A 27,371-nucleotide genomic window follows, 5' to 3' on the forward strand; every position below is an offset into this window, starting at 1 on the left:
GCAGCGCATTTTATGTGGAGTCAAAGAATTTCAGCCATCCAAACTTTGAAAAGCACGAAAAAAACAGAGCATGTGGCAATTAAGCAAACTATCGATGTCAGACAGCACCCCACTCGCCCTATGGACAAGTGGCGGAATAAAGTTAATGAAGAACAGCGCCATGCACTGACAAACGTGTTTTTTCTATCATTTCACAAAGGTAAACATGCACGTTCAATGAGCTCTTATGAGGAGGACATCCCACTTTTACAAAGGCTTGGAGTTAATGAGGGAGCCGCATAATGGCCTTTATTTTGAATTAGTGCTTTTATGTTTATTTCTTTACATTTCACTTCAAAGTAATGGCAATTTTGTTGTGCCAGTTGATGTTAATCAAGCATTAATTGTTAATATAATTTATTAATGGTAATTGGCTCTAAGTAAAGCTTGTCATCATTTTATTGCATCAGGTGGGTCAGCTCTCAAGCTCAGTGAGGACCAAGTCATATCTCCAGGTCCTCCTCTGAGAACCTGGGCAAAAAAAATATGTGCACCCCAGTTTATTGCAATGTTTTTCCTTATTCAGATTTGTTTCAAGACTACAGTTACAGTTAGACTTCACTTTCAAGGTTAATTTGTAAGTGGTAAATTTTGTTGTTTTATCACAATACATTGGTTTATTTACATTTCAAAAACCAGAAGCCATTCATTTACGAATGTGATTGCACTTTAGTTTACATATTTAAATGTTCAAATATTAAAATTTGAATGAGGCAAAATAACATGTTTTTTCTCTCTAATATATTGTTATAATCATTTGTTTCGGATGTACTGTTATTATTTTCTGTATAAAAAATAATTTGGTGGTCAAAAAGTCTTTTTTCAAACTTGAGTCTTGAAAAACATGGGGTCGTCTTATAATCAGGGCCGTCTTATATTCGGGCCAATACGGTATGTAACATACTTTAACAAAAAGCAGTACAAATAACTTATACTAATGCACAGTGAAATGGAAAACATTTTGAAGATAACGCAAACATTGACTTTTTTTAAATGATAATTATAAAGAAGTAGTCTAATATAAATGAACAAAAAAATAAATCCAAAGTGCACATTAACATGGAAAATGTTCTGAACCGCCCAGTCAGAGCAAATAAAATTTAAAAAAAAAACTTTTTTCCTAAAGAACTGATCAATTTTCCATTGTGTTGCCCTTTTTTTATTGCATTAATTCAACAAGCCTGTCGTTGTATTTTTCCCCCCTCTATTTGTTGTTCCAAAAATACATGTGCTTTTGAACCAATCAGCGCTAACTATCTATGGTGATCACATGGTGGTTTGCTTGCAAGCATGTGCACCTCAACACGACACCTCAGACATTGGATGCCGGGCAGACCTCCGTGGAATGAATAAATGAATTAATAACTGTGGAGACGGATTATACTACGCAAGCACCTTATTAGGCTTGTTGTCAAGATTTTTGTATGCAAATCTGATGTTAGTAGATTTTTTTCTTCTTGGATGTGTGGCAGCCTGGAAGTTTTTTGTTCCGGCCGCGAATCTTTTACCAGAACGGCATTCCGGACCACTTTCACCCCTGCATTATATGCAGTATATAGGCGCTACTGCCAGTTTGAATTGAATTCTTTGTGTATTTGACTAAGAAAGTGGAGCTCCTTTAAAACCCCTTAAAATTACACAGAAGTTACGTAAAGTGAACTCATTGCCTTCCGTTGACAACGATAGACGTCCAATTCACTTATACTGGAAGGAGTGGCAGTGAATGCTCATCTCCCAGTGCCATTGACAGTGCTCGACGTCCCATCCACTTTGACTAGGAGGGGGTAAATCAACGTTCGTTTATTCGCCCCTCCCAGTCAAAATCAAGCACAATCAGGAGCAGCCGGAGAGTTTGAAATTTGGCCAAAAATAAACTTGTCCGGCCCACACAAGATCAAATTGCCATAAGTGTGGCCCGTGAACCAAAATGAGTTTAACATACTGCTCTAGAGTCATCCTTTAGGCAAATCAAAGAAAAGTTTGGTTTTAAATGAAAAGGGTAAAATGGCCTAAAAAAAAATGTTTCAATAATATGTTTGGAAGCAGACAGAATCAGCTCTGAACCAGTGGAGGACACAGACACCACCACCTTTGTGGCAGAAATTGTGAGTACGTTTCCATTTCTTCTCTCTTTCTAGCCTGACTGAGTCTGATTTTTCTTTATTCCCCCAACAGCAATTGTCATTTTGAAAGAGTAGCAGCACTGTAAAACTGCTGCAATGACACGAGGGCTCACAAAGAAACAAGTTCTAGCATGCTACTCAAGGCTTGCTGTTATTTTCTCCCATGTTTGAAGGCCTATATGTCGCGCCACTTTTTTAGCTAATGCAAAAAGCCTTTTTTGTTTTTTATTTTGTAGTCATAAGCTTGATTCAGCTTGCTTCTACTAATGTTGCATCGATAGCTTTTTTAGCCTCTCGATACCAATTCCGAAAGTCGGCTGCGTGGTATAGGCCAATGCCGATACTGTACCATTATATATATATCAGAGGTTGCGCTAGACTTTTACGTTGTCTGTCATTTTGACTGACAGGGTCATAAAAATACGGTCATAATCTATTTTTACCCGTCACTTAAATTTTTAAAATGATGATAATGAGATTGTGGTGACCCTTTGTTTGGCATAATTCACCTTCCGTACTTGTGTGTCCATTTGGCCGAGCGCGTTACCGGCTAGGACACAGTCACGTGACAGAGACACTTAAGAGCCGCGCGCGTTCCGGCTTGAATAGAGAGTTCACAGAGAGCAGCAGAGCTACAGCGGCTGGACACAGCAATTCGAGCTAACAAGACTCTTAACATTGCATACCGCTTCAACATATTCAATAGTATTTAGTTTTCATTCATTTTAAATTAATATTCTGTCCGAACAAGCTTAACAGAGAATCCACACCGTGCCAACACACATCAAGCAGATGAATATGTTACTTTTTCTCCGCAGTGACAAAAACAGCTGACTGTGGCCCCTGTCACTGCATAGGTTACATATGGAACAATGAAATTATTTAAGTTTCTCATTCAAAAAAAGGTTTTGGACACCCATCCTGGTACATAATAAAAACCAAACGTGACAAGATGATCCCCCTTTGTCTACTCAAGTCTTTGATAATCAATATGCATGCACTAAGACGTGTACGTGGATGTACAATAATAAAGGATATTGGTGTGTGAGAAAATGTAGATTTAATTTAGCCCTGTGTTTTATTTTGTAAATAAACATGGCTATACGTGGAGTTCGCTGTATAGTTAATGATAACTTCAATGCATACAATTTTTATTTGGCTTGATTTTAATCGGTGCCAAGATAAAACATTTCCAGAGGAATTTTAGGAGTTAAATACCATAATCTTTCAATTTTTACAGTGAACTTTTAAAATTTTTTTTTTCAATTATGATTAAAGAATGTGAATGTGAGATACTGAGAATAAAAGGCTCCATATGCATAAAGGGAACATATAAATGTGAGCAAGCCCGTCAACGGGGGGAGCAACCGGGTATGTTGTCCCGGGCCTCAGGACCATAGGGGCCCCTGAATGACCCTTAATTTATTTTACTTTATATTCACATATTTCTTTTTTTATTTAAATCATTGTCTGACTAAATATTATGTTCTACTTGATATATACTTAAAAACTTTAACATGTGAAATATTTCAAAAATATATTTTTTCCTATTTCTCGACTCCTGCGCTCGTCAGGTTTTTTTCTCTGCGCGCTCAGTTGAGCACACGCGACTAACTTGTCACGAAGCCAACTAATCAGAGAGCTCGCGGAAGCACACTGGTTGGCTGTTTGCCCTCAGTGGCGCTGTCTCCAGACCAAACAACATCGCTGGTCTCATCACAGTTTTATAAACCGTTCCTTTCATATTAACTGAAGCCCTTCTATCACACCTCACACTTTTCTCCATCCGCTTCAGCCCGGCCGCACACGCTTCTTCACTTCTTTTCCACACTGTCCATTGCCCTGGACTGTTGAGCCTAAATACTTAATTTCCTACATATTCTTGGTCTCTTCTCCCTGTAGCCTCACTCTTCCATTTGGGTCCCTGTCATTTACACACAAACTTGCTACAACTAACCTTCATTCCCCTCCTATCCAGGGCAAACTTCCACACCTCTACTTTCTTACTTTCTCCTCCTTGCCTGCTCTCACTATGTCATCTGCAAACATCATAGTCCAGGGAGATTCATTTCTAACCTCGTCTGTCATCCTGTCCATTGGCATAGCAAACAAGAAGGGCCTCAGAGCTGATCCCTGATGTCGTCTCACCTCCACTTTGAAATTCTGCCAATTCATTGCAGAAGCCTGAAAAGATCTTTCATCGCCCCTACAAACATGGCCGCCTGACTGCCCTTGACGGTGCTAGACGTCCAATCCATTTGAAGTGGGAGGGCTGGCAGCGAATGAACGAACATATGTTTGCTGCAACCCTCCCGCTTAAACTTGATTGGACGTCTACGAGTGCTAAACTCAGCGGCGTGCTTCTCTGGCGTAGAGCGACCGGTAGTTGGAAACAAAATCTCAAAAAGTACATGTTCGCAGCGTTATTTCTTAGTACTTTAACGCCATTTTAGTGCCGAATCGGTACCGATACTAGGATCAGTGCAACCCTAGTTTCCACTACTAACTGGTCTATTTTTTTCAGTCTTTAGAAGCTAATTACCCTGTCCAAGTCACCGACCCTAATGGTAAGTATGCCAACAAAACCAGAACTCATTGCTTAAGTGGGCTCATGAATGATGATATACCGTACATGTGAGTACAAGTTGCATTTGTGACAGTACTTTAATATGACGTATTTTTTCCGCCAGATGCCGTGACACTCCACCTTAGCTCAATGCCTTTTGGATATCTGAGCCCCTCCAATAAAATCCAGCAGGTCAGAAAAAATGCTCTTTGAAACCCGACATTGAAAGATTCATCCGTGTTCTAACTCTTAACTGTACAACATTTATGGACAGAAATGCAGTACTGCCATTGTCATTTATCACATCCTTAGACTGATTTTTTTCCGTGGAATCTGAATTTCAACAATGTAAATATTATTCTTTCAAGCTACTTTCAAGATTTTTCTTTACCTGCACTATAGACCCTACCCACGTGACGTCACAACTCCGCTCTCCTGACTGGTGCCGCCCAATTGTCCGTCAACACATTGTGTTTACCTGTTACGGCTACGTACATTCCTCCTATTTACGGCGTGTTTTTCTGCTCGTTAACATTAATAATCAAAATGGTGAAGGCGTGTGTGGCGGTCGGTTGCAATAACAGAGAAGATAGACGGAGAGACTTAAAGTTCTACCGGATTCCGAGAGACCCGGAGAGGAGAGAGCGAGATGGGCTGCTGCAATTCGACGAGAAAACTGGGCTCCAAACGATTACCACAGATTATGTAATAGTCATTTTATATCTGGTAAGATGCATTTAATATATATTTAGAGGGTTTTGGGCTGACAACCACAATTAAGATCATTGCTAGGCTAATCGCCGACAACATACACGTATGTATGTAGTGAGAGTGCTATCGCTAAACCATATAAACATTAAAAGCCCTCGCTCCATTGACAAATGACATGAAATACATTAGACTTGACAGTGGATGTTAGCAAGAACAAAAGATTTTGAATTGAAAATTTCGTAACTCACCTTTCCAAGCACAACATAGATTCCTGCCGAATTTTCGTGGACGAGGACCTGTTTCACCCAACCAGCAACGAAGTATTTATAAGCCTCCAAGCTCTTAAAGTTTTTCAAACTTTCGTGAGAATAGGCTGATTTTGTGTGGACAAGATAGTTGTACAGTTCAGGGTAGCTAGCAGAGACAGCGGGTCGAAAAACATCGATTTAGGCATCAAATATGGATCTGGCGAATGGATAAACTGAAGCTTTTCCACATAACGCCTTTTATGCAACGCATCAAGTGAGTTTACGGCATCCGAAAGCACCGGGTCTTCCATGAAATGCATTATAAATTGCTCGATCAATTGAGACCATTGATAATACAGACACAAAATGACGGACAAGGGGGCGGAACAATACAGCGATCACGTGATTTTGTGACGCCGGTGGGTAGGGTCTATAAAGAGAGATGCTCCACAATTTCATTGTACTACTGCATAATGACAATAAAGGGCTATTTTATTTTATTCTATGCTATTTTATTCCATTCATAAGCACTTACTGGAAACAGAACAGCACATTAGCTATGCATAAAGTGATCTCCAGATATCCCCAATCATGTCATTCATCTCAAATCAAACAGAAATAATAGCTGATCCTTAAATCAAATGTCATTCAAACTTATGGTTTTAAAATGAAACTAAAAGTATCAAATAACAACAATCTGCGTAGCATAACTAGCAAGCAACGAAACAACTTGACCAGTAACTGAAGAAACAATTATCACAGAACATGAACTTTGAAAGTTACATTCTACAATTTTGTTTACATATTCTGCTTTGCAGCCAATTGGGTCAAAGCTTCATGTTGTTCAATTTGCTGTATAGCGCCATCAAGTGGCCGTGAAGCCAAAGAGGTCAACAATGTTGAGAATTCTATTGCAATTTGTTTCAGAGAATGACATGTGTACTGCCCAAAACGCTGTGTTTCCTTTTTGCACTGCCCGACAGCCAGCTAACAATGAATGCACCTCTATAAACCACAAGGCTTGGTCTTTTCTTGCTTTTATGTGAGGACAGTTGCTTTAATATTGTGAACCTATAACAAGAAAAACATACACATATTCAGTAGGGGTGCAACGGTTTGGTTAGCCCACGGTTCAGTTTGAACCTCAGTTTTGGGATCACGGTTTCGGTTCGGTTTCGGTTTTGCATTTTTAAAAAAAAAATTTTTTTTTTGGACTTTCCAAAAGTGCCTTTATTTTGCTTTTAAGAAAATGAAATAAACACCTAAAATGTAAACATTTTCAACTGTTAAAATGCCTTTTAGCTCTTTGGCTAGTGTAGTGACTGACTACTGAAATACACACACAGTAGTAAAAGCGTGAAATGTTTTTTTTTTTTTTAAAGATTTTATTTCATTCATATAGGACCGGGATTTCAAAATTTGGAGCCCAGGGACCAATTGCAGCCCCCATTTGACCTCCAAATGTTGTATTGGTGATGCCCACACATATTTTGCTGTGGGCAGTAAAATAAAAGTACCGCATTTTCCACGTTACAACGCGCACCAAAAAGTCTTCAATTTTCTCAAAAGCAGATAGTGCCCCTTATAATCCAATGCGCCTTATATATGGATCAATATTTTCATTCCCTTTAACGCAGCTTCAACTAGTGGATGCATAATGCAACCCCAAAAACTACTTCTTCTGCGTCTTATAATGGGGGGGTGTCCTATGTATGAAAACAGTTTTAAACTAGGCCATTCATTGAAAGTGCGCCTTGTACGCCGATGCGCCTTATAGTGCGGAACATACAGTATATCAGTAATATTAAATAAAATGCATGATTTGATTGAATTAAACATTTTGGGATGGCTGCCAATGGCACTCTCCTCACTTTCCCCAGGAGGCGGGACACAGCAGGGTTGTTTGACAGTGCTCTTTTGGCTGCCAGATTAACAGTGTGGCCAAACCAGCCAATCTGTGGCCCTAGTCCCTCAGCTTCATTCACCGCGTTGACACTAGCCACGTTTACATGCTGACTTTTATTCATACCAATTCAAATCCTTCCAAATGGAAATTTCAGATCAGCTGTTTACATGTCACTTCATCTATTCCGATCCAGCGTTTACATGTGTCTGCCTTTATTCCGAAAGGACGTTTGACAACTGCCGTCTGACATGCGCAGATTAATCAAAACAAAGCGTCACGTTGTAAAACATGGAGATCGATCGTCAGATCAGCTGCTGTTTTAACTTTTCGAGTGGAAACAAAACTTCAGAATGACACGCCGTTCATTTAAAAAGTTGTGTGGGCTGGTGGAGGGATTCATGGATATAAACTTTCCGCCGGACTCCAATTAGGTGCGCTGTGCGTGTGCTTGGAAGCCATGTTGCAAGTGAGGTTACTTACGTCACCAAGTGACGTCACCACGTCAGTACGGAGCATGTGCAGAAAGAACGCAACCAGACACCATTCTGCTTCCCTGTTTACATGATATAATTTTACTTCTAATCGGTTTGGGAAAAGGAATATTCCACCCCTGTGAATCGGAATGAAATTCCATTCGGTTTGGGCCTGTTCATTCCGAATGAGGTGTTTATATGGAACACATTTATTCGGTTTGAACAAATATTCCGATTGCAATTGGAATATTTGGCTCCATGTAAACGTGGCAACTGTTGGATGCGTTATCTGTGGTGACTGGTATGCTTATATTTGGCCGCTTCAACTTCCACTCATCCACTGCGGTGCACAATTCCTCAGCTAATTTGGAGCTGGTATGACTTTCAAAGTTAGGACGAGTTTGCAGGACTGCACTTTTCATGTCCCAACGCGGGACGTCCAACTATCAGTTGTTAGGGCGAAACGATGTGCTTTAGTGAAATCATCTTCGATGGCTTTGCGTGCCATTTTATAAATGTCGGGGATTACATTGTTGGAGAAATATGTCCGCGAGGGAACAATGTAACCCGGGTCAAGCGTTGCAATTAAATTAATGAAGCCCTCATCTTTAACCATGGAAAATGGCTGCATGTCTTTTGCAATGCACATCCCCACTGCACGGGTTATTTTCTTGTCTTCTCTCCCTCCACATTGTAGTCCACGGGGAAACAGGAATGTTGCCACACCGCAGATTTGAAAGAAGCGGATGCTTCTTCAAAATTCGGTCTCTCCACTCCTCAGCTCGCCATAGCTTTTTGTGTTTTCTTTCTTGTTTCATTTTCACGTCGCTCGTAAGCAAGAGAGGGCATTACTCGGCTCCTATTACACAGGTGGTTGACAGCGATTGGACATTTATTCGCGGGGCGGGAATTTCTCCACAGCTGTGCTTCACGTCACACACAGGCACACAGAGCTCGACCATCAAGAAATTATTTGCAAAACCGAAAAGGCGCGGTTCATAAAGGCGTATTGAACCGTACAGGACGAACCGTACGGTTCGGCTTTGAACCGCGAACCGTTGCAGTGCTAATATTCAATACTCAATTTACAACAAACTGCACAATACACTTATATACACAGCTATTATATGGATAGCACACTTGAGCTACTAGCCTTAAGCATAGGCTGGCTTCTATAACAACAACTTATGAAGTTTTTTACATATGACCCTTTACCACAGAAGTATACATATATTGCGCATCTATATGTTATAATAAACGTAAAATACTTACAGACATATATTTCCGAGGCAGAAACATAACATAAAGCATTAACGAGTGTCAATGCTACCGCTAGACAACGCACTGTGTATGTAAGTGAATGAGCTTGTGAGCCAAGCTGTGACAAAAAATAGATGCAGTGAATTATTCTGACCGCCAGGTGGCAGCAACGCACCGCAAACGGTCAACTGATGTCCATATTATTGCATAAAGCCAGCACAACATGAATGTAACATACTTGCGTAACTATATGAACAAAATCAAACAAGTGCTAGAAGAATCATCTGCTATTTATTTTTACTAATAATTTATTTCCCAAAGTATTTGACTTTAACCCTTTAAGGTCTGGGCCTATTTTGTCTGATTTTGCATGCCTTTGAAGTTGCCTTTATATTTCAAAGAAAGAATTGTTTACGATGGCCTGGTTTGGTCCCTTTTTTTGTGACACCTTGAACTTCATGTCCAAACTGTTGTTTCCTTCACTGACCAATTATAAATCATCATTTTGGGCCCAAAAAGACCAAAAATTCCAAAATCGTTTTGTCAAAATTTTTAATATTGATGTCCAATTGACAACCAAACATGCATAACGAACCGTTTTGAAACTTTGTAATATTTATTCAACATGTTAGGATGAACATTCAACCCAAAAAATTTAGAATAAATAGTCTTATATTTGACAATTCAACATAAACAACAGGTATAGCCATAGGCGTTTTTTGCCTTTATACATGCTCTAGTCAAAACAGGTTATATACAGCAGACCAAACAGTGAAGAACAGTGAAAAAACATACCATCAAACACAAAAGGTGTTTAGAGGCCATCTCTTTATGAGTTTAGGTATTGCGGCCCATCACCTGATGAAAACTATGTACACACAATCAAGCTTCTTGAACACACATTTATATACACAAATTGAGAAGAATGATTGTGGGAAAAAATATATATATAACATTGGGCGAAAAAAAGTATTTTCAAAAATATTTACAATAAACAAGTTAAAAATTTTTTCAGGCATGCCACTCCAAAAAGCAGTTTCGTCCTGGAATTTGACACAGGGCTACATCACACAGTCCACACTTCCATGGGGTGTCGGTCCTCTTTCCACCCTTCCATTTTCATTTCACTTTACTTTCATTGTCACTATAAATGTACATGGAAAAAAAGTCAGTATTTAAGAAAATAATAAAGTATAAAATAAAAATATATAGAGAAATAAATAATAATGGAAATCTATATGTATGACAATAGAAAGAATACCATAGCTGAATATGTGTTACATCCCTAATCTTCATATAGAAAGAAGACCTGCACATTTATTATTATATACACAAACACACACTTATATTGCATCAAAATGAACTTTGTCTTGCAATATCAAAAGAAACTTTCAAACAAAACTTTTTCAGCATAAAAAAAAAAAAAAAGTGAGTTGGCTTACCTCTGCTCGTCGATGGCGTCACCCACGTGTTCAAATCCGTCACGATCTCCGTCACACTCGAGGACTCTTCCGAAGAAGACGATGATGACGAATTTGGACCATCCTCTTCCTCAAGTTGATCAAAAAGCACAATTGCTTGCGCTAAATTTAGTTATCTGTTCATTCTCAAAGTCACACAAAGTCGCTCGCTCGCTCGATTCAAACGGCCGTCGGTCGCCACCTCGCTGCTTCAGAACACTCCTCCCTCTCGTTCGGTGGAACCTCGCATAGCAGTTATATTTATTTTTTATTTTTTTTAAAAAGGCATTTTGTGCTTCCACTGTGACTTCGAAAGGGTTCGTTTGATTTGTGTTTTTTCATGGAGCTTCCGTTTTGAAAAAGGACAAGAAATGATGGAAATGTAGACATAAACAAATGATCCATGCAGCGTTTTAATGTTTTTTTGAGAGGACAATAAAACTATAAAACTTAAATGACAATATCTCACGTTTTAGTTGGTCGATTGACTTCAAATAACAACGAGAGTAAACCGCAACTTCCGCACTTTAAAACAAGACCAACCAACGGCATGTGGGTGACGTAATTAAAACGCGAGGGCGCTTCAAAGACGAGGTGCGCTGAGGACGCGCCGGCGCGTCCTTCGACTCTCAAGGGTTAACCAGCTAAGATAATATTTTGAATTATATTGTCTACATGCATAAACTTGTTTTATCTATGCGGCAAATAAGTGAGTGGGCAAAGCTGTCATAGTATGTTTTATTCATCAAATTATTACAAGAAACGATGATATCGTGCCATGTCTCTTTCGTGATTTGAAATTGCCCGTATCGTGATCGAGGATTTTTTCCGTGTCGCACACCACTACAAGTAGATAAGGTTACATTTTTGAAATTGGTTCAACAAGTAAAAGAAAGTAGGAAAACACCCGAGTCCAGTGGTACCTCAAGATGCGAAATGAAATCGTTCCAGAGCGGCTTTTGTATTATGATTTTATCATTTTACATGCACGTAAATCTTTTAATTTGTTTGTAGCTCGGCTAAAACACATTAAATGTTATAAGCGGGGTATAACGCTCGAGCCAAACACATTTGAGTCTTTCAATATACACTGCTGGACCAAAGTATTCGCACCCCTGCAATTCTGTCAGATAATGCTCAATTTCTCCCAGAAAATGATTGCAATTACAAATGCTTTGGTAATAATTTCTTCATTTATTTTGCTTGCAATGAAAAAACACAAAAGCGAATGAATAAAAAAAAATTAATTATTATCCTTTTACACAAAACTCCAAAAATGAGCTGGACAAAAGTATTGGCACCCTCAGGCTAATACTTGGTAGCACAACCTTTAGACAAAATAACTGCCAACAACCGCTTCCGGTATCCATCAATGAGTTTCTTACAATGCTCTGCTGAAATTTTAGGCCATTTTTCTTCAGCCAACTGCTCCAGTCTTGAAGGGTCCCTTCTCCAAACTGCCATTGTCAGATCTCTCCACAGGTGTTCTGTGGGATTCAGGTCGGGACTCATTGCTGGCCACTTTAGAAGTCTCCAGTGCTTTCTCTCAAACCATTTTCTAGTGCTTTTTGAAGTGTGTTTTTGGTCATGACCCATGACCTCTGAGGGAGACCCAGATTTCTCGCACTGGGCCCTACATTATGCTGCAAAATTTGTTGGTAGTAGTCGGACTTCATAATGCCATGCACATGGTCAAGCAGTCCAGTGCCAGAGGCAGCTAAGCAACCCCCAAAAAATCAGGGAACCTCCGCCATGTTTGACTGTGGGCACCGTGTTATTTTCTTTGAAGGTTTTTTTTTTTTTTCCTGTAAACTCTATGTTGATGCCTTTTTGCAAAAAGCTGTACTTTTGTCCTCCAAAACATTTTTGGCATTCTCAGGTAAGTTTTGGCATATTCCAGCCTGGCGTTTTTGTGTTTCTGGGTCAGAAGTGGGATCTTCCTGGGTATCCTACCATAGAGTCCCTTTTCATTCAGACCCGACGGATAGTAAGGGTTGACACTGTTGGACCCTTGGACTGCAGGACAACTTGAACTTGCTTGGATGTTAGTCGATGTTGATGTTGTTCGTTGAAATCTCTCGTCAATGTTTCTTTTGCGTCTACATCTAGGTTAGCCACAGTGCTACGGGCTTTACACTTATTTATGACACTGCACACGGTAGCCACAGGAACATTCAGGTCTTTGGAGATGGACTTGTAGCCTTTGAGATCGCCCATGCTTCCTAACAATTTTGCTTCTCAAGTCCTCAGACAGTTCTTTGGTCTTCTTTCTTTTCTCCGTGCTCAATGTGGTACACACAAGGACATAGGACAGAGGTTGAGTCAACTTTAATCCATTTTAAATAGCTGCACGTGTGATTTAGTTATTGCCACCACCTGTTATGTGCCACATGTAAGTAACAGGTGCTGTTAATTACACAAATTAGAGAAGCATCACATGATTTTTCAAAGGGTGCCAATACTTTTGTCTGGCCCATTTTTGGAGTTTTGTGTAATCTGATAATGATTTTTTCCCCCCATCCTCTTTTGTGTTTTTTCATTGCAAGCAAAATGAATGAGGATATTACAACCAAAACATTTGTAATTGCAATCATTTTCTTGGAGAGCTTGAGCATTATCTGACAGAATTGCAGGGGTGCCAATATTTTTGGCCAACAGTGTACCTAAGATAACAGTTATTACTGTATCTATAATGATCATAATGCAAAAACAAAAAAAAAGACAGAGAGAAAATGTGGAACTTAACCTTTCGAGTGAGGCGATGTCCGAAAGTGTAAGTGATACCAAAAAATAACCCAATTGCTTCTTTTTACTGATCATGATGGGAAAGATTCTGACCAGTATGGGATACTAAAAGACTTGCTAACTTCAGCAGCAATTGAATGATTGCAGTTCAAGCTGTTTCATCTCGCTGTTTGTAAGTTCTATTCTTTTGTTTCAAACTGGATATTGTTGCGTGTGAAAATTTAGTCTGTTTACAAATATATAGTCAAATATAATTACATGATTGCATTGCTGCGAACGGGACTGATCAGTTACAGTATTTTTAATCTTTCATATTCCGAATCATTTTTTTCATATGAAGCGAAAAAAGCTTGGAAAGACGGTCGATAAAATGAATTTTTTTCATGTACCGAAGCTTTCTGATCTCGGGGTACCGTACAGTAGTTTGTATCTTCGAAGTGACTTCTACCATGTCTTTTCTTTTATAGCCAGTCAAAGACACTGAAGAATGTACTAGCCTCAAATCTGCTTCACAAGGTATACAATTTCTTATCATAACAACATGGGATTCGAAATGAAAATGAATGAGGTAAAAATCTCTCTTTTTTTATTATCCTAATTTGCCTAGATTACCCTAAAGAACTCCAATTCCGGCTGACTAGCCCGTGTGAAAAGTGCTGCCGTCCCACACCTCCTCCCAAGATCAGCGACCTCTTGAACGACAAAGATCTTCTGGACTTATTGCGACTCAAGCTGGACCCTAACCACTGCACTGTAAAAAACTGGAAAAACTTTGCTAGCCGCTGGGGCATGAGCTACGACGAGCTGACTCTGCTGGAGTACCGGACCCAAGGTTCCCTGTCGCACAGCCCCACTCAGGAGTTTCTCCTGCGTTACAACCAGAAACCAGTCACCGAGCTTACTGAACTTTGTCGCTTTTACCAGCGCATTGACGTGTTGCGACTGCTGCAGAGTTGGATGGAAAAGGACTGGCCGTCACGTTGGCAACAAGCAAATTAGCATGCGCTCTTCCTTTTTCAACTACCGTAATTGCCCTGTTTTTCTTTCTGATTGTTCTCATACGCATCGGACTGCTTTTTTGTTGTAAGAATTTGGGAGATTTTTTTCGCCATTTGCAGTAAATATGTAAATAAATACTTTAGCAAGAAGGATTTTATTTTAACCCCTAATAGGGCAAGTCAAGTTTTGGTAGATAACAAAAACGTAACTCATAAAGACCTGCTTTCCACATGTGCACAACCCAAAATGTGGACGCCAAGTCTCAATTCTAATTAGAAATGTTTTCATTATAAATCATTATTGTATCTTTAAATATTATTTATACACATTTTTTAATGAAATGATAGTTGAACAAGAGGAGCATTCTGAAAGAGCAGGGCTCTGCCGAAGCAGGGCAATTCAACTCGTGCCCCCTCTAGTGGTCGTAAAACGTCATTGCATGTAATTGACTTCCTTAGAAATGAATGTAAAGGAGAAGTTTAGAATTTTGACGTTAGGCCATAGACTTCATAAGACTTACATGACATGGGAAACGGGGCCAATCCGTAGGGGACCTATTTTCAAAAACTTCAAATTCCGATATTTTCAAAACCAAAGCTGCTACCGACCTAAAACCAAAACAGGCACCTACCTTAGCCATATATGAGTCTCCATGAGCAGCGGTATCAAAAAAATTCAAAGCCGTTCCCTTATAAAATCCCGATTAATATTTTTTAAAGAAATATAACAAAACTTAAAATGGTTATAAAATTCTCAGATTTTACACTAGACACACAAAAATCACCAAATGCAGAGATAATCACCTGTATTTTCAGGATCAATAGCAATATTTAACACATATGTTTTTGACCAAAATAGCAATTTTTTTTTTTTTTTTTTTAACTGCAAGTTTTCAACAGCTAATAAATCACTCAATTTAATATCAGAAACGTAATGCTTGAGGAAAACATACTGAATCAATTACAAACTAGGCCTGCAAGCAGGACTGAACAGGCCGTCGCAGTTTGGGGTAACTCGGACGTCACGCAAACTCGGACGGCACGCAGGTCAGGGTTGTGGCAGATCATCCCCTTCTCATCATCTCATGAGAACCTAAGTTGCTGAAAACCCGCCTCTTTTTTGGGCGGATTAAAAATTCATTCACACACCCAGGAGAAAAAAACCCTATTGAAGAGGGTCGTACAAAACAGGAGGCACTTCTGAGCAGTGCAGCCATGCCCTCATTCCAAAACCAAAATGTATTCACTCTACGTTGAAAAAACCTAATAGGAGAGGCCTTCTTGAAAAATTCAAGGGGGCGCCACTGAGCCATTTTATTGTTTGCAAAAAGGTTGCAAAATATCAAAATTTACACCAAGCTGCATGTATGTGTAAATTTTGTTGAGTTTTCGAGCCTGTTAAAGCCTCAAATTCTGCTGCCACTAGTTGGCGCAACAGAGTTGATGCAAATGACCCGTGCAGGCTCAACAAGCATGGGAAGTTTGGCGCAGATATGTTGTATATCTGCCAAGTTATGACTGTTCAAAATTTGTCGTGAGACAAAATGGTGTCTTTTCACTTTCCTGTATGGACCCCTCCACTTCAACGAAACATCAATATTTTTCATCAGGCACCCGAACACATGTCTAAAGGCTCCCCTGAAACAGGTTTTAGGTCAATTGTTGTTGTGTTTTTCCCTTGAAGGAGGAGCCGGTCTCGTAAATAAGGCTATTTCCTGTTCCCAACAGGGGGCGCCAGGCCTGACGGGAAATATTTCAATGCTATCGTGTTCAGGCTGGGATACCTCACATTGATGCCAGTTATGAAAAAGACTGAACGTTGTATCAATGAGTTTTAAGTAATTTACTGAATTGGTGGTTTTGCCAAAAAATATGGCATACTTTGGCTCCCCGCCCAGGTCAGACCCATGAATGAAAACGCACCATTTTGAAAACTTAAGATCTCATATGTCTCCTGAACAGTCTCACCAATTTTGAGGAGGATCCACCTAACTGCCTGGGCAACAAGGTCTCAAATGTGCACCCTGTAAATCAATGAAAAATTCACAATCGATCCAACATGGTACCCGCAGGTTATTAAAAGTATTTAAAAAGCATTGAATTTAGTTTTCCATTATTAACGGTATTAATAGTATTAAATTAGCTGTTGTAAGTCTGGAATTTTTTCACCGTGGTCTGAATTTTCAAGAACATCTCAATGCAACCTAAATTATATCCGTGACGCAGTTTTTTTTTTTTTTTTTTTTTAAATCCATAACGAAAATGACGCATAGAATTTTTACGATTCACTGCACTACAAATCGAAATGCAACTCGTGCGTGCCAAACCACCACACCCGGCAAAACGGAGAATCCACCCGCCTCTGCATCGGGAATGCGTCCGTTTGTCGGTGGAACGAAAACCCTGCAGGCAGAAGTATTGTGGATTCTGAACACCAAAACAGACCACCATTCATATACTTCAAATGAGTCCATTGGTGATCTGTTTCTGATATTACGTCATTTTTGGTCGGCATCGGCTGTCACAATGTTGGTCATATGTTCTAGAGGGAACGTTCCCGATGTCGCAACGAATTTTCAGTTGGCAGAAAAAAAAAAACGCACATTTTCTTTATGTGTAAATAGTCTGCATATTTTTATGATCATTATAAATGCATTTACACAATGAAATAATGCTGGAAAAGTTTGTTAAACATAATGTTGGTCAAATCGTGTTTTTTTTCCGGAGGGAGCATTCCCGACTTCGTAAATGCAGCCAATTTAAGCTCATCAAGACTTTAAGATAGAGGTAAAATCGGGCCTAAAAACTCCAGCCCGACCCGAACTGGTCTGCGGGTATTAAAGCCCGACCCGCGTTTTGTGTGATAACATTTGTGACGATGTCTGCATAAAAGCCTGTCTTTTGTAACAAATTCTCAATTGGCAGAAAAAAAAAAAAACGCACATTTTCTTAATGTTTAAATAGATCATATTTTTGTGACCATTATAACTTATTTACACAACGAAATAACGCTGGAAAAGTTTGTTAAATATAAATAAACATGTGGTTTTGCGGACTCGCAGAGGGGAAGATTAAAAAGGGCGTATAGGCACGCTCTGGCTCTGCAATGACCATACAGTACAGCGCCTTCTTTTTTTTTTATCCAAATTATTTATTTTATAACAAGTATTCCTTAGTTTATCATTGATACATCGTTAATATATAGTTATTTCAAAAAGTTAGTGAGAAAGAACCCTGGCCCGGCCCGACGTAATAATTGACATTTTAATTTTGGTCAAGTTTTCAGTTTAATTTAGATGTTTCCAGCTTGCTATGTTTATAATTGCGATGTTTGTTTACCACTTTTCCTCTTACTGCGAAGAGGGAGGAAGTTACATCGGCCGCCACTATGATATTTAAGTCATCAGCCATCTGCTGTGACCCGGGAATTTAACGCCTGCTTTCACGCACACTGCTTCCCATGTCAGTCGACACGGGAAATTGTTTTCACACACAACTGCTGCACATTTAAGTCCCGCGATATTCCCGTTGTTTTGAAGTATGTGATAGGGGCTCAAGTTACATCCAAATACTTTAGAGATTTCGTGCATGATAAGGCCTCCAAACGTGGCCTCCACGTGCAAGTATGGAATCTAAATAAATAAAATATAAAATACATATGAGATCGTCAGGCAGTGCAAATAATCGATGTGGTGTTATAAGGATGTGAGCCTCGTCTTTCAACAATCACATAGCCCCTTTCTATGCCTGGCGTTTTCTGGTCAGCTTCCTCGACTTGTACAAGTCCCTGTTTCTCGCCGTACCCTTTCTCCCCTCCTCGACTCGGCTCCATTTCCTGTCCTGCTGGTCGGTCAGTCCAAGGCCTTGTTCTTACTCACTTCTGAAGTCGCATCCTTGGAGAAGTTCGCACCATAACAGTCGAAGAGGGACCGCCAGGAACTCCAGCAGGTGCTCTTGCGCTTCTTGCACATCAGGGAGTCCCACAGCGACATTCAGAAGGACGCCATGTGGGCCATGGGGAGAGATGGCCGTTTGAGGGCCGCCCGACCCATCAGCCTCAGCCCGGTGACCGCGCACCAGCACTTTCTGGTTCAACTTCTCCTTGACGGACTTGTAGTTCTCCCACATGGCCAGCAAATGACAGCAAAAATGGGCAATTTTCAAAGTACTTTTATTTTGAAATGATACATCAGAATTTCATCAGAGTACTTCAGTTCGAGTCTAGTGGTTGTCTCGTATACTTTAGAAGTGAAAAAGTCTTTGGATAACGCCCAGATTTTTTAAAATTAATATTTAAAATGACGCTAAATGACAGAAATAACTAGCAATTTTCTAAGTAATTTTACTCTGAATTCCTTAATTATTTTTATATCATAACGCTTTAGTTTGGGTCTAGGGGTACTCGAGTGCCTCTCTCAAGTGGACCCGTTCTTCGATGGCTTCCCGTTATTTTTTTGTAATTAGGGCCCGAGCACTAGACGTGCGAAGGCCCTATTGTTTTGCAAAGGATTATTATTAGGGCCCGAGCACTAGGCGTGCGAAGGCCCTATTGTAATGCAAAGGATTATTATTATTAGGGCCCGAGCACTAAGCGTGCGAAGGCCCTATTGTTTTGCAAAGGATTATTACTATTATTATTATTATTAGGGCCCGAGCACTAGGCGTGCGAAGGCCCTATTGTAATGCAAAGGATTATTATTATTATTCTTCTTTTTTCATGGCAAATGAAAATGGCCAATTTGGAGGCCTGAACATGCACGAAAAGTCACCAAAATTTGCACATACGTGCAGATTCGCGTAAAATTTGATAATCTTGCGTCGTTTTGAAAAAATTTCAAAAAATTGCTCAGTGGCGCCCCCTTGACCCTTAAAATTTTCAAAAAGGCCTCTCCTCTCAGGTTTTCAACGTATAGCGATGAAATTTGGGGAGTAGATACCTTATGCCTAACTGTTCAAAAAAGCCTCTTGCACCCATATTCCAAATCCGACAGGAAATCGGATATTTTGGATCAAATGTGAAATTTTTTCGGTTCACAGTTGGAGTTTACGTTTGGAGGCCTGAACATGCACGAAAACTCACCAAAATTTGCACATACATGCAACTTTGCGTAAATTTTGATAATCTACAAAAAAATTTAACAAAATCGCTCAGTGGCGCCCCCTTGAAATTTTCAAAAAGGCCTTTCCTATTAGGTTTTTTCAACGTAGAATGATGAAATTTGGCGAGTCGATACATTGTGCAAAACTGCTCCAAAAAGTCTCTTGCACCCATATTCCAAACCCAACAGGAAGCCGGAAATTTTGGATCAAATGTGAAATTTTATCGATTTACATTTGAGACCTTGTCGCTGAAGAAAATAGTTGGATCGTCTTCAAAATTGGTCAGACTATTCAGGAGACATATGAGATCTTAAGTTTTCAAAATGGTGAGTTTTCACTCAAGGGTCTGACCTGGGCGTGGTCCCAAAGTCGGCCAATTTTGGGCAAAATACCAAATTCAGAAAATGATTAAAAACTCCGTGATACAACGTTCAATCTTTTTCATTTCTAGCATGTATATGAGATATCCCAGCCTGAACACGACTGCATTGAAATATTACCCATTAGGCCTGGCGCCCCCTAGTGGGAACAGGAAATGGCCTTCTTTACGAGACAGGCTCCTCCTCCAAGGGAAAAAAATCTATTGACCTCAAACCTGTTTCAGGGGAGCCTCAAGACATGTGTTCAGGTCCCTGATGAAAAATATTGAGGTTTCGTTGAAGCGGAGAGGTCCAAACTGGAAGTGAAAATGACCGTCAACAATTTGTCTCGCCAAAAATTTTGAACAGTCATAACTCGGCAGATATGCAACATATCTGCGCCAAACTTTCCGTGTTTGTTGAGAGTCATACCCTGAAGGTTCTTGTAGGGGTCATTTGCATCACCTCTACAGTGCCAACTAGTGGCGACAGAAAGAAGTTTTAAAAAAGGCCTTTCCTATTGGGTTTTTTCAACATAGAGCAAGGAAATTTGGGGAGTAGATACCTTATGCAAAACTGCTCCAAAAAGTCTCTTGCACCCATATTCCAAATCCAACAGGAAATCGGGTATTTTGGATCGAATGTGAAATTTTCATGGGTTCACAGTAAGAGTTTACATTTGGAGGCTTGAATATGCATAAAAACTCACCAAAATTTGCACATACATGCGGCTTTGGATAACGTTCGATAATCTTGCAACGTTACGAAACAATTTAACAAAATGGCTCAGTGGCGCCCCCTTGAAATTTTCAAAAAGGCCTCTCCATTTAGGTTTTTCTAACATAGAGTGATGAAATTTGGAGAGTCAAAACTTTGTGCAAAACTGCTCCAAAAAGTCTCTTGCACACACATTCCAAATCCTACAGGAAATCGGGTAATTTGGATTGAATGTGAACTTTTTATCGATTTACAGTGTGCACATTTTACACCTTGGCACCTAGGGAATTAGTTTGATCATTCTCAAAATTGGTGAGACTGTTCATGAGGCATATGAAATCTTAAGTTATAAAAATGGTGTGTTTTCATTCACGGGCCTGACCTGGGCGGGGCGCCAAATTCTTCCATTTTTTCGCCAAAACACCGAATTCGGAAAATGACTGATAACTCCCTCATACAACGTTCAATCTATTTTAAATCTGGCATGTGTGTGAGGTATACCAGCCTGAGCAGGACTGAATTGAAAATTTACCATTTGTGCCTGGCGCCTCCTAGTGGGAACAGGAAATGCCCTTTTTTACGGGACACACTCCTCCTCTAAAGGGAAAAAATCAATCCACCTCAAACCTGCATAAGGGAAACCTTAAGACCTGTCTTCAGGTGCCTGATGAAAAATATTGAAGTTTCGTTGAAGCGGAGGGGTCCAAACAGGAAAGTGAAAATGACTGTCAACAATTTTTCTCTCCAAAAACTTTGAACAGTCATAACTCGGCAGATATACAAGATATCTGCGCCAAACTTCCCGTGCTTGTTGAGAGTCATACCCTGAAGGGCCTTGTAGGGGTCATTTGCATCAACCCTACAGCGCCAACTAGTGGCGATAGAAAGTCACTCGTTTTTCCAAAACATGTCCAGTTCTTTTCATGTTGGTCATTGTTGTTTCAAGACCTATTAAAATACTTTTTTACGGCCCATGTCCACGTGTCTCTGTCTGTTGCCGTGACGACCCTTTGTTCGGCATTTAAAGGAAATATTTTTTTTCAGAGACTCAGGGAGCTTATAGAGCCACAATAGTTGGCACACTTGGTCGAATTGGCCCAGTTAGAAGATTAATTTTGGTTTTGAATAAGGGCTTGGCTGCACAGCTCAGTAGTGGCTCCTTTTTTGTAGTACTCTCTCCAATAGGGGTTTTTATCTCTTGGGTGTGGGAATGTAAATAGGCGACTTTCGAGCATGTTAGGTTCTAATGAGATGATTAGAGAGGAGGATCTCCCACCGCCCTGACCTGCACACAGTCCGAGTTGCGTGACGTCCGAGTTGCGCTAGATTGCGAGGGCCCGTTCAGTCCTGCTTGCAGGCCTAGTTATTATTATTCTTTTTTCAGGGCAAATGAAAATGGCCAATTTGGAGGCCTGAACATGCACGAAAAGTCACCAAAATTTGCACAAACGTGCGGCTTTGCGTAAATTTCGATAATCTTGTGTCGTTTTGAAAAAATGTCAAAAAATGGCTCAGTGGCGCCCCCTTGACCCTTAAAATTTTCAAAAAGGCCTCTCCTCTCAGGTTTTCAACGTAGAGCAATGAAATTTGGGGAGTAGATACCTTATGCCTAACTGTTCAAAAAAGCCTCTTGCACCCATATTCCAAATCCAACAGGAAATCGGATATTTTGGATCAAATGTGAAATTTTTATCGGTTCACAGTTTGAGTTTACATTTGGAGGCCTGAACATGCACGAAAACTCACCAAAATTTGCACATACATGCAACTTTGCGTAAATTTTGATAATCTACAAAAAAATTTAACAAAATGGCTCAGTGGCGCCCCCTTGAAATTTTCAAAAAGGCCTTTCCTATTAGGTTTTTTCAACGTAGAACGATGAAATTTGGCAAGTCGATACATTGTGCAAAACTGCTCCAAAAAGTCTCTTGCACCCATATTCCAAACCCAACAGGAAGCCGGAAATTTTGGATCAAATGTGAAATTTTATCGATTTACATTTGAGACCTTGTCGCTGAAGAAAATAGTTGGATAGTCTTCAAAATTGGTCAGACTATTCAGGAGACATATGAGATCTTAAGTTTTGAAAATGGTGAGTTTTCACTCAAGGGTCTGACCTGGGCGTGGTCCCAAAGTCGGCCATTTTTGGGCAAAATACCAAATTCAGAAAATGATTAAAAACTCCGTGATACAACGTTCAATCTTTTTCATTTCTAGCATGTATATGAGATATCCCAGCCTGAACACGACTGCATTGAAATATTACCCATTAGGCCTGGCGCCCCCTAGTGGGAACAGGAAATGGCCTTCTTTACGAGACAGGCTCCTCCTCCAAGGGAAAAAAATCTATTGACCTCAAACCTGTTTCAGGGGAGCCTCAAGACATGTGTTCAGGTCCCTGATGAAAAATATTGAGGTTTCGTTGAAGCGGAGAGGTCCAAACTGGAAGTGAAAATGACCGTCAACAATTTGTCTCGCCAAAAATTTTGAACAGTCATAACTCGGCAGATATGCAACATATCTGCGCCAAACTTTCCGTGTTTGTTGAGAGTCATACCCTGAAGGTTCTTGTAGGTGTCATTTGCATCAACTCTACAGTGCCAACTAGTGGCGACAGAAAGAAGTTTTAAAAAAGGCCTTTCCTATTGGGTTTTTTCAACATAGAGCAAGGAAATTTGGGGAGTAGATACCTTATGCAAAACTGCTCCAAAAAGTCTCTTGCACCCATATTCCAAATCCAACAGGAAATCGGGTATTTTGGATCGAATGTGAAATTTTCATGGGTTCACAGTAAGAGTTTACATTTGGAGGCTTGAATATGCATAAAAACTCACCAAAATTTGCACATACATGCGGCTTTGGATAACGTTCGATAATCTTGCAACGTTACGAAACAATTTAAGAAAATGGCTCAGTGGCGCCCCCTTGAAATTTTCAAAAAGGCCTCTCCATTTAGGTTTTTCTAACATAGAGTGATGAAATTTGGAGAGTCAAAACTTTGTGCAAAACTGCTCCAAAAAGTCTCTTGCACACACATTCCAAATCCTACAGGAAATCGGGTATTTTGGATTGAATGTGAACTTTTTATCGATTTACAGTGTGCACATTTTACACCTTGGCACCTAGGGAATTAGTTTGATCATTCTCAAAATTGGCGAGACTGTTCATGAGGCATATGAAATCTTAAGTTATAAAAATGGTGTGTTTTCATTCACGGGCCTGACCTGGGCGGGGCGCCAAATTCTTCCATTTTTTCGCCAAAACACCAAATTCGGAAAATGACTGATAACACCCTCATACAATGTTAAATCTATTTTAAATCTGGCATGTGTGTGAGGTATACCAGCCTGAGCAGGACTGGATTGAAAATTTACCATTTGTGCCTGGCGCCTCCTAGTGGAAACAGGAAATGCCCTTTTTTACGGGACACACTCCTCCTCTAAAGGGAAAAAACCAATCTACCTCAAACCTGCATAAGGGAAGCCTTAAGACCTGTCTTCAGGTGCCTGATGAAAAATATTGAAGTTTCGTTGAAGCGGAGGGGTCCAAACAGGAAAGTGAAAATGACTGTCAACAATTTTTCTCTCCAAAAACTTTGAACAATCATAACTCGGCAGATATAGAACATATCTGCGCCAAACTTCCCGTGCTTGTTGAGAGTCATACCCTGAAGGAACTTGTAGGGGTCATTTGCATCAACCCTACAGCGCCAACTAGTGGCGATAGGAAGTCACTCGTTTTTCCAAAACATGTCCAGTTCTTTTCATGTTGGTCATTGTAGTTTCAAGACCTATTAAAATACTTTTTTACGGCCCATGTCCACGTGTCTCTGTCTGTTGCCGTGACGACCCTTTGTTCGCCATTTAAAGGAAATATTTTTTTTCAGAGACTCAGGCAGCTTATAGAGCCACAATATTTGGCACACTTGGTCGAATTGGCCAAGTTAGAAGATTAATTTTGGTTTTGAATAAGGGCTTGGCTGCACAGCTCAGTAGTGGCTCCTTTTTTGTAGTACTCTCTCCAATAGGGGTTTTTATCTCTTGGGTGTGGGAATGTAATTAGGCGACTTTCGAGCATGTTAGGTTCTAATGAGATGATTAGAGAGGAGGATCTGCCACCACCCTGACCTGCACACAGTCCGAGTTGCGTGACGTCCGAGTTGCGCTAGATTGCGAGGGCCCGTTCAGTCCTGCTTGCAGGCCTAGTTATTATTAGGGCCCGAGCACTAAGCGTGCGAAGGCCCTATTGTTTTGCAAAGGATTATTTTTTTTTTTTATTATTATTATTATTTTTTTTTTTTTTCAGGGCAAATGAAAACGGCCAATTTGGAGGCCTGAACATGCACGAAAAGTCACCAAAATTTGCACATACGTCCGGAAAATTGTAAATTTCGATAATTTTGCAACGTTGCAAAAAAATATAACAAAATGGCTCAGTGGCGCCCCCTTGAAATTTTTAAATTGGCCTATAACATTAGGGTCTGTCAGCGTAGAGCAATGAAATTTGGGGGGTCTATACCTTGTCCAAAACCGCTCCAAAAAAGCATTTACATGCATATTCCAAACCCAACAGGAAATCGGTTTTTTTGGATCAAATATGAAATTTTTATCGATTTACAGGGTGCACATTTGAGACCTTTTCGCCGAGGGAGTTAGTTGGATCATCTTCAAAATTGGTGAGACTGTTCAGGAGACATATGAAATCTTAAGTTTTGAAAATGGTGCGTTTTCATTCACAGGTCTGACCTGGGCGTGGTGCCAAAGTCGACCATTTTTTCGGCAAAATGACAAATTCAGTAAATGACTTATAGTTCCTTGACACAACGTTCAATCTTTTTCATATTTGGCATGTATGTGTGGTATCCCACCCTTAACACGAGTGCATTGAAATATTACCCATTAGGTCTAGCGCCCCCTAGTGAGAACAGGAAATGCCTTTTTTTACGAGACAGGTTCCTCCTCCAAGGGAAAAAAATCTGTTGACCTCAAACCTGCATCAGGGGAGCCTTAAGACCTGTGTTCAGGTGCCTGATGAAAAATATTGAGGTTTCGTTGAGGCGGAGGGGTCCAAACAGGAAAGTGAAAATGAACGTCAACAATTTGTCACGCAAAAAACTTTGAACAGTCATAACTCGGCAGATATACAACATATCTGCGCCAAACTTCCCGTGTTTGTTGAGAGTCATACCCTGAAGGTTCTTGTAGGGGTCATTTGCATCAACTCTACAGTGCCAACTAGTGGCGACAGAAAGAAGTTTTAAAAAAGGCCTTTCCTATTGGGTTTTTTCAACATAGAGCAAGGAAATTTGGGGAGTAGATACCTTATGCAAAACTGCTCCAAAAAGTCTCTTGCACCCATATTCCAAATCCAACAGGAAATCGGGTATTTTGGATCGAATGTGAAATTTTCATGGGTTCACAGTTGGAGTTTACATTTGGAGGCTTGAATATGCACAAAAACTCGTAAAAATTTGCACATACATGCGGCTTTAGATAACGTTCGATAATCTTGCAATGTTACGAAAAAGTGTAGCAAAATGCCTCAGTGGCGCCCCCTTGAATTTTTCAAAAAGTCGTTTCCTATTAGGTTTTTTCAACAGAGAGTGATGAAATTTGGGGAGTCGATACCTTGTGCAAAACTGCTCCAAAAAGTCTCTTGCACCCGTATTCCAAATCCAACAGGAAATCGGGTATTTTGGATCGAATGTGAAATTTTTATCGGTTCACAGTAGGGGTTTACATTTGGAGGCTTGAACATGCACGAAAACTCACAAAAATTTGGACATACATGTGGCTTTGCATAAAGTTCAATAATCTTGCAACGTTACGAAAACATGTAACAAAATGGCTCAGTGGCGCCCCCTTGAAATTTTCAAAAAGGCCTCTCCATTTAGGTTTTTTCAACGTAGAGGGATGAAATTCGGAGAGTCGATACCTTGTACAAAACTGCTCCAAAAAGTCTCTTGCATGCATATTCCAAACCCAACAGGAAATCGGGTATTTTGGATTGAATGTGAAATTTTTATCGATTTACAGTGTGCACATTTTACACCTTGGCACCTAGGGAATTAGTTTGATCATTCTCAAAATTGGCGAGACTGTTCATGAGGCATATGAAATCTTAAGTTATCAAAATGGTGTGTTTTCATTCACGGGCCTGACCTGGGCGGGGTGCCAAAGTCGGCCATTTTTTTGCCAAAACACCGAATTCGGAAAATGACTGATAACTCCCTCATACAACGTTCAATCTATTTTAAATCTGGCATGTGTGTGAGGTATACCAGCCTGAGCAGGACTGGATTGAAAATTTACCATTTGTGCCTGGCGCCTCCTAGTGGGAACAGGAAATGCCCTTTTTTTACGGGACACACTCCTCCTCTAAAGGGAAAAAATCAATCTACCTCAAAGCTGCATAAGGGAAGCCTTAAGACCTGTCTTCAGGTGCCTGATGAAAAATATTAAAGTTTCGTTGAAGCGGAGGGGTCCAAACAGGAAAGTGAAAATGACTGTCAACAATTTTTCTCTCCAAAAACTTTGAACAGTCATAACTCGGCAGATATACAACATATCTGCGCCAAACTTCCCGTGCTTGTTGAGAGTCATACCCTGAAGGGCCTTGTAGGGGTCATTTGCATCAAACCTACAGCGCCAACTAGTGGCAATAGAA

The 27,371-nt window shown here is 40.1% G+C and overlaps 1 protein-coding gene across 2 annotated transcripts in view; it reads left to right on the forward strand.

Annotated features, from left to right (window-relative positions):
* Window positions 1-14,718, forward strand: part of edaradd (EDAR-associated death domain) — a 36,393-nt gene extending 21,675 nt beyond the window's left edge. The window contains exons 2-6 of one of the 2 annotated variants that reach the window (XM_057849038.1): window positions 2,083-2,144; window positions 4,687-4,729; window positions 4,853-4,920; window positions 13,999-14,047; window positions 14,139-14,718. In XM_057849038.1, the coding sequence (XP_057705021.1) occupies window positions 2,083-2,144; window positions 4,687-4,729; window positions 4,853-4,920; window positions 13,999-14,047; window positions 14,139-14,530 (614 nt within the window). In that variant the 3' untranslated portion in view covers window positions 14,531-14,718. The remainder of the gene's footprint in view (window positions 1-2,082; window positions 2,145-4,686; window positions 4,730-4,852; window positions 4,921-13,998; window positions 14,048-14,138) is intronic. The other variant, XM_057849039.1, reaches the window with a different exon arrangement.
* The last annotated feature ends 12,653 nt before the right edge of the window (window positions 14,719-27,371 follow it).

Source organism: Corythoichthys intestinalis, chromosome 10 (assembly GCF_030265065.1).
Source record: "Corythoichthys intestinalis isolate RoL2023-P3 chromosome 10, ASM3026506v1, whole genome shotgun sequence".
Taxonomy (NCBI): domain Eukaryota; kingdom Metazoa; phylum Chordata; class Actinopteri; order Syngnathiformes; family Syngnathidae; genus Corythoichthys; species Corythoichthys intestinalis.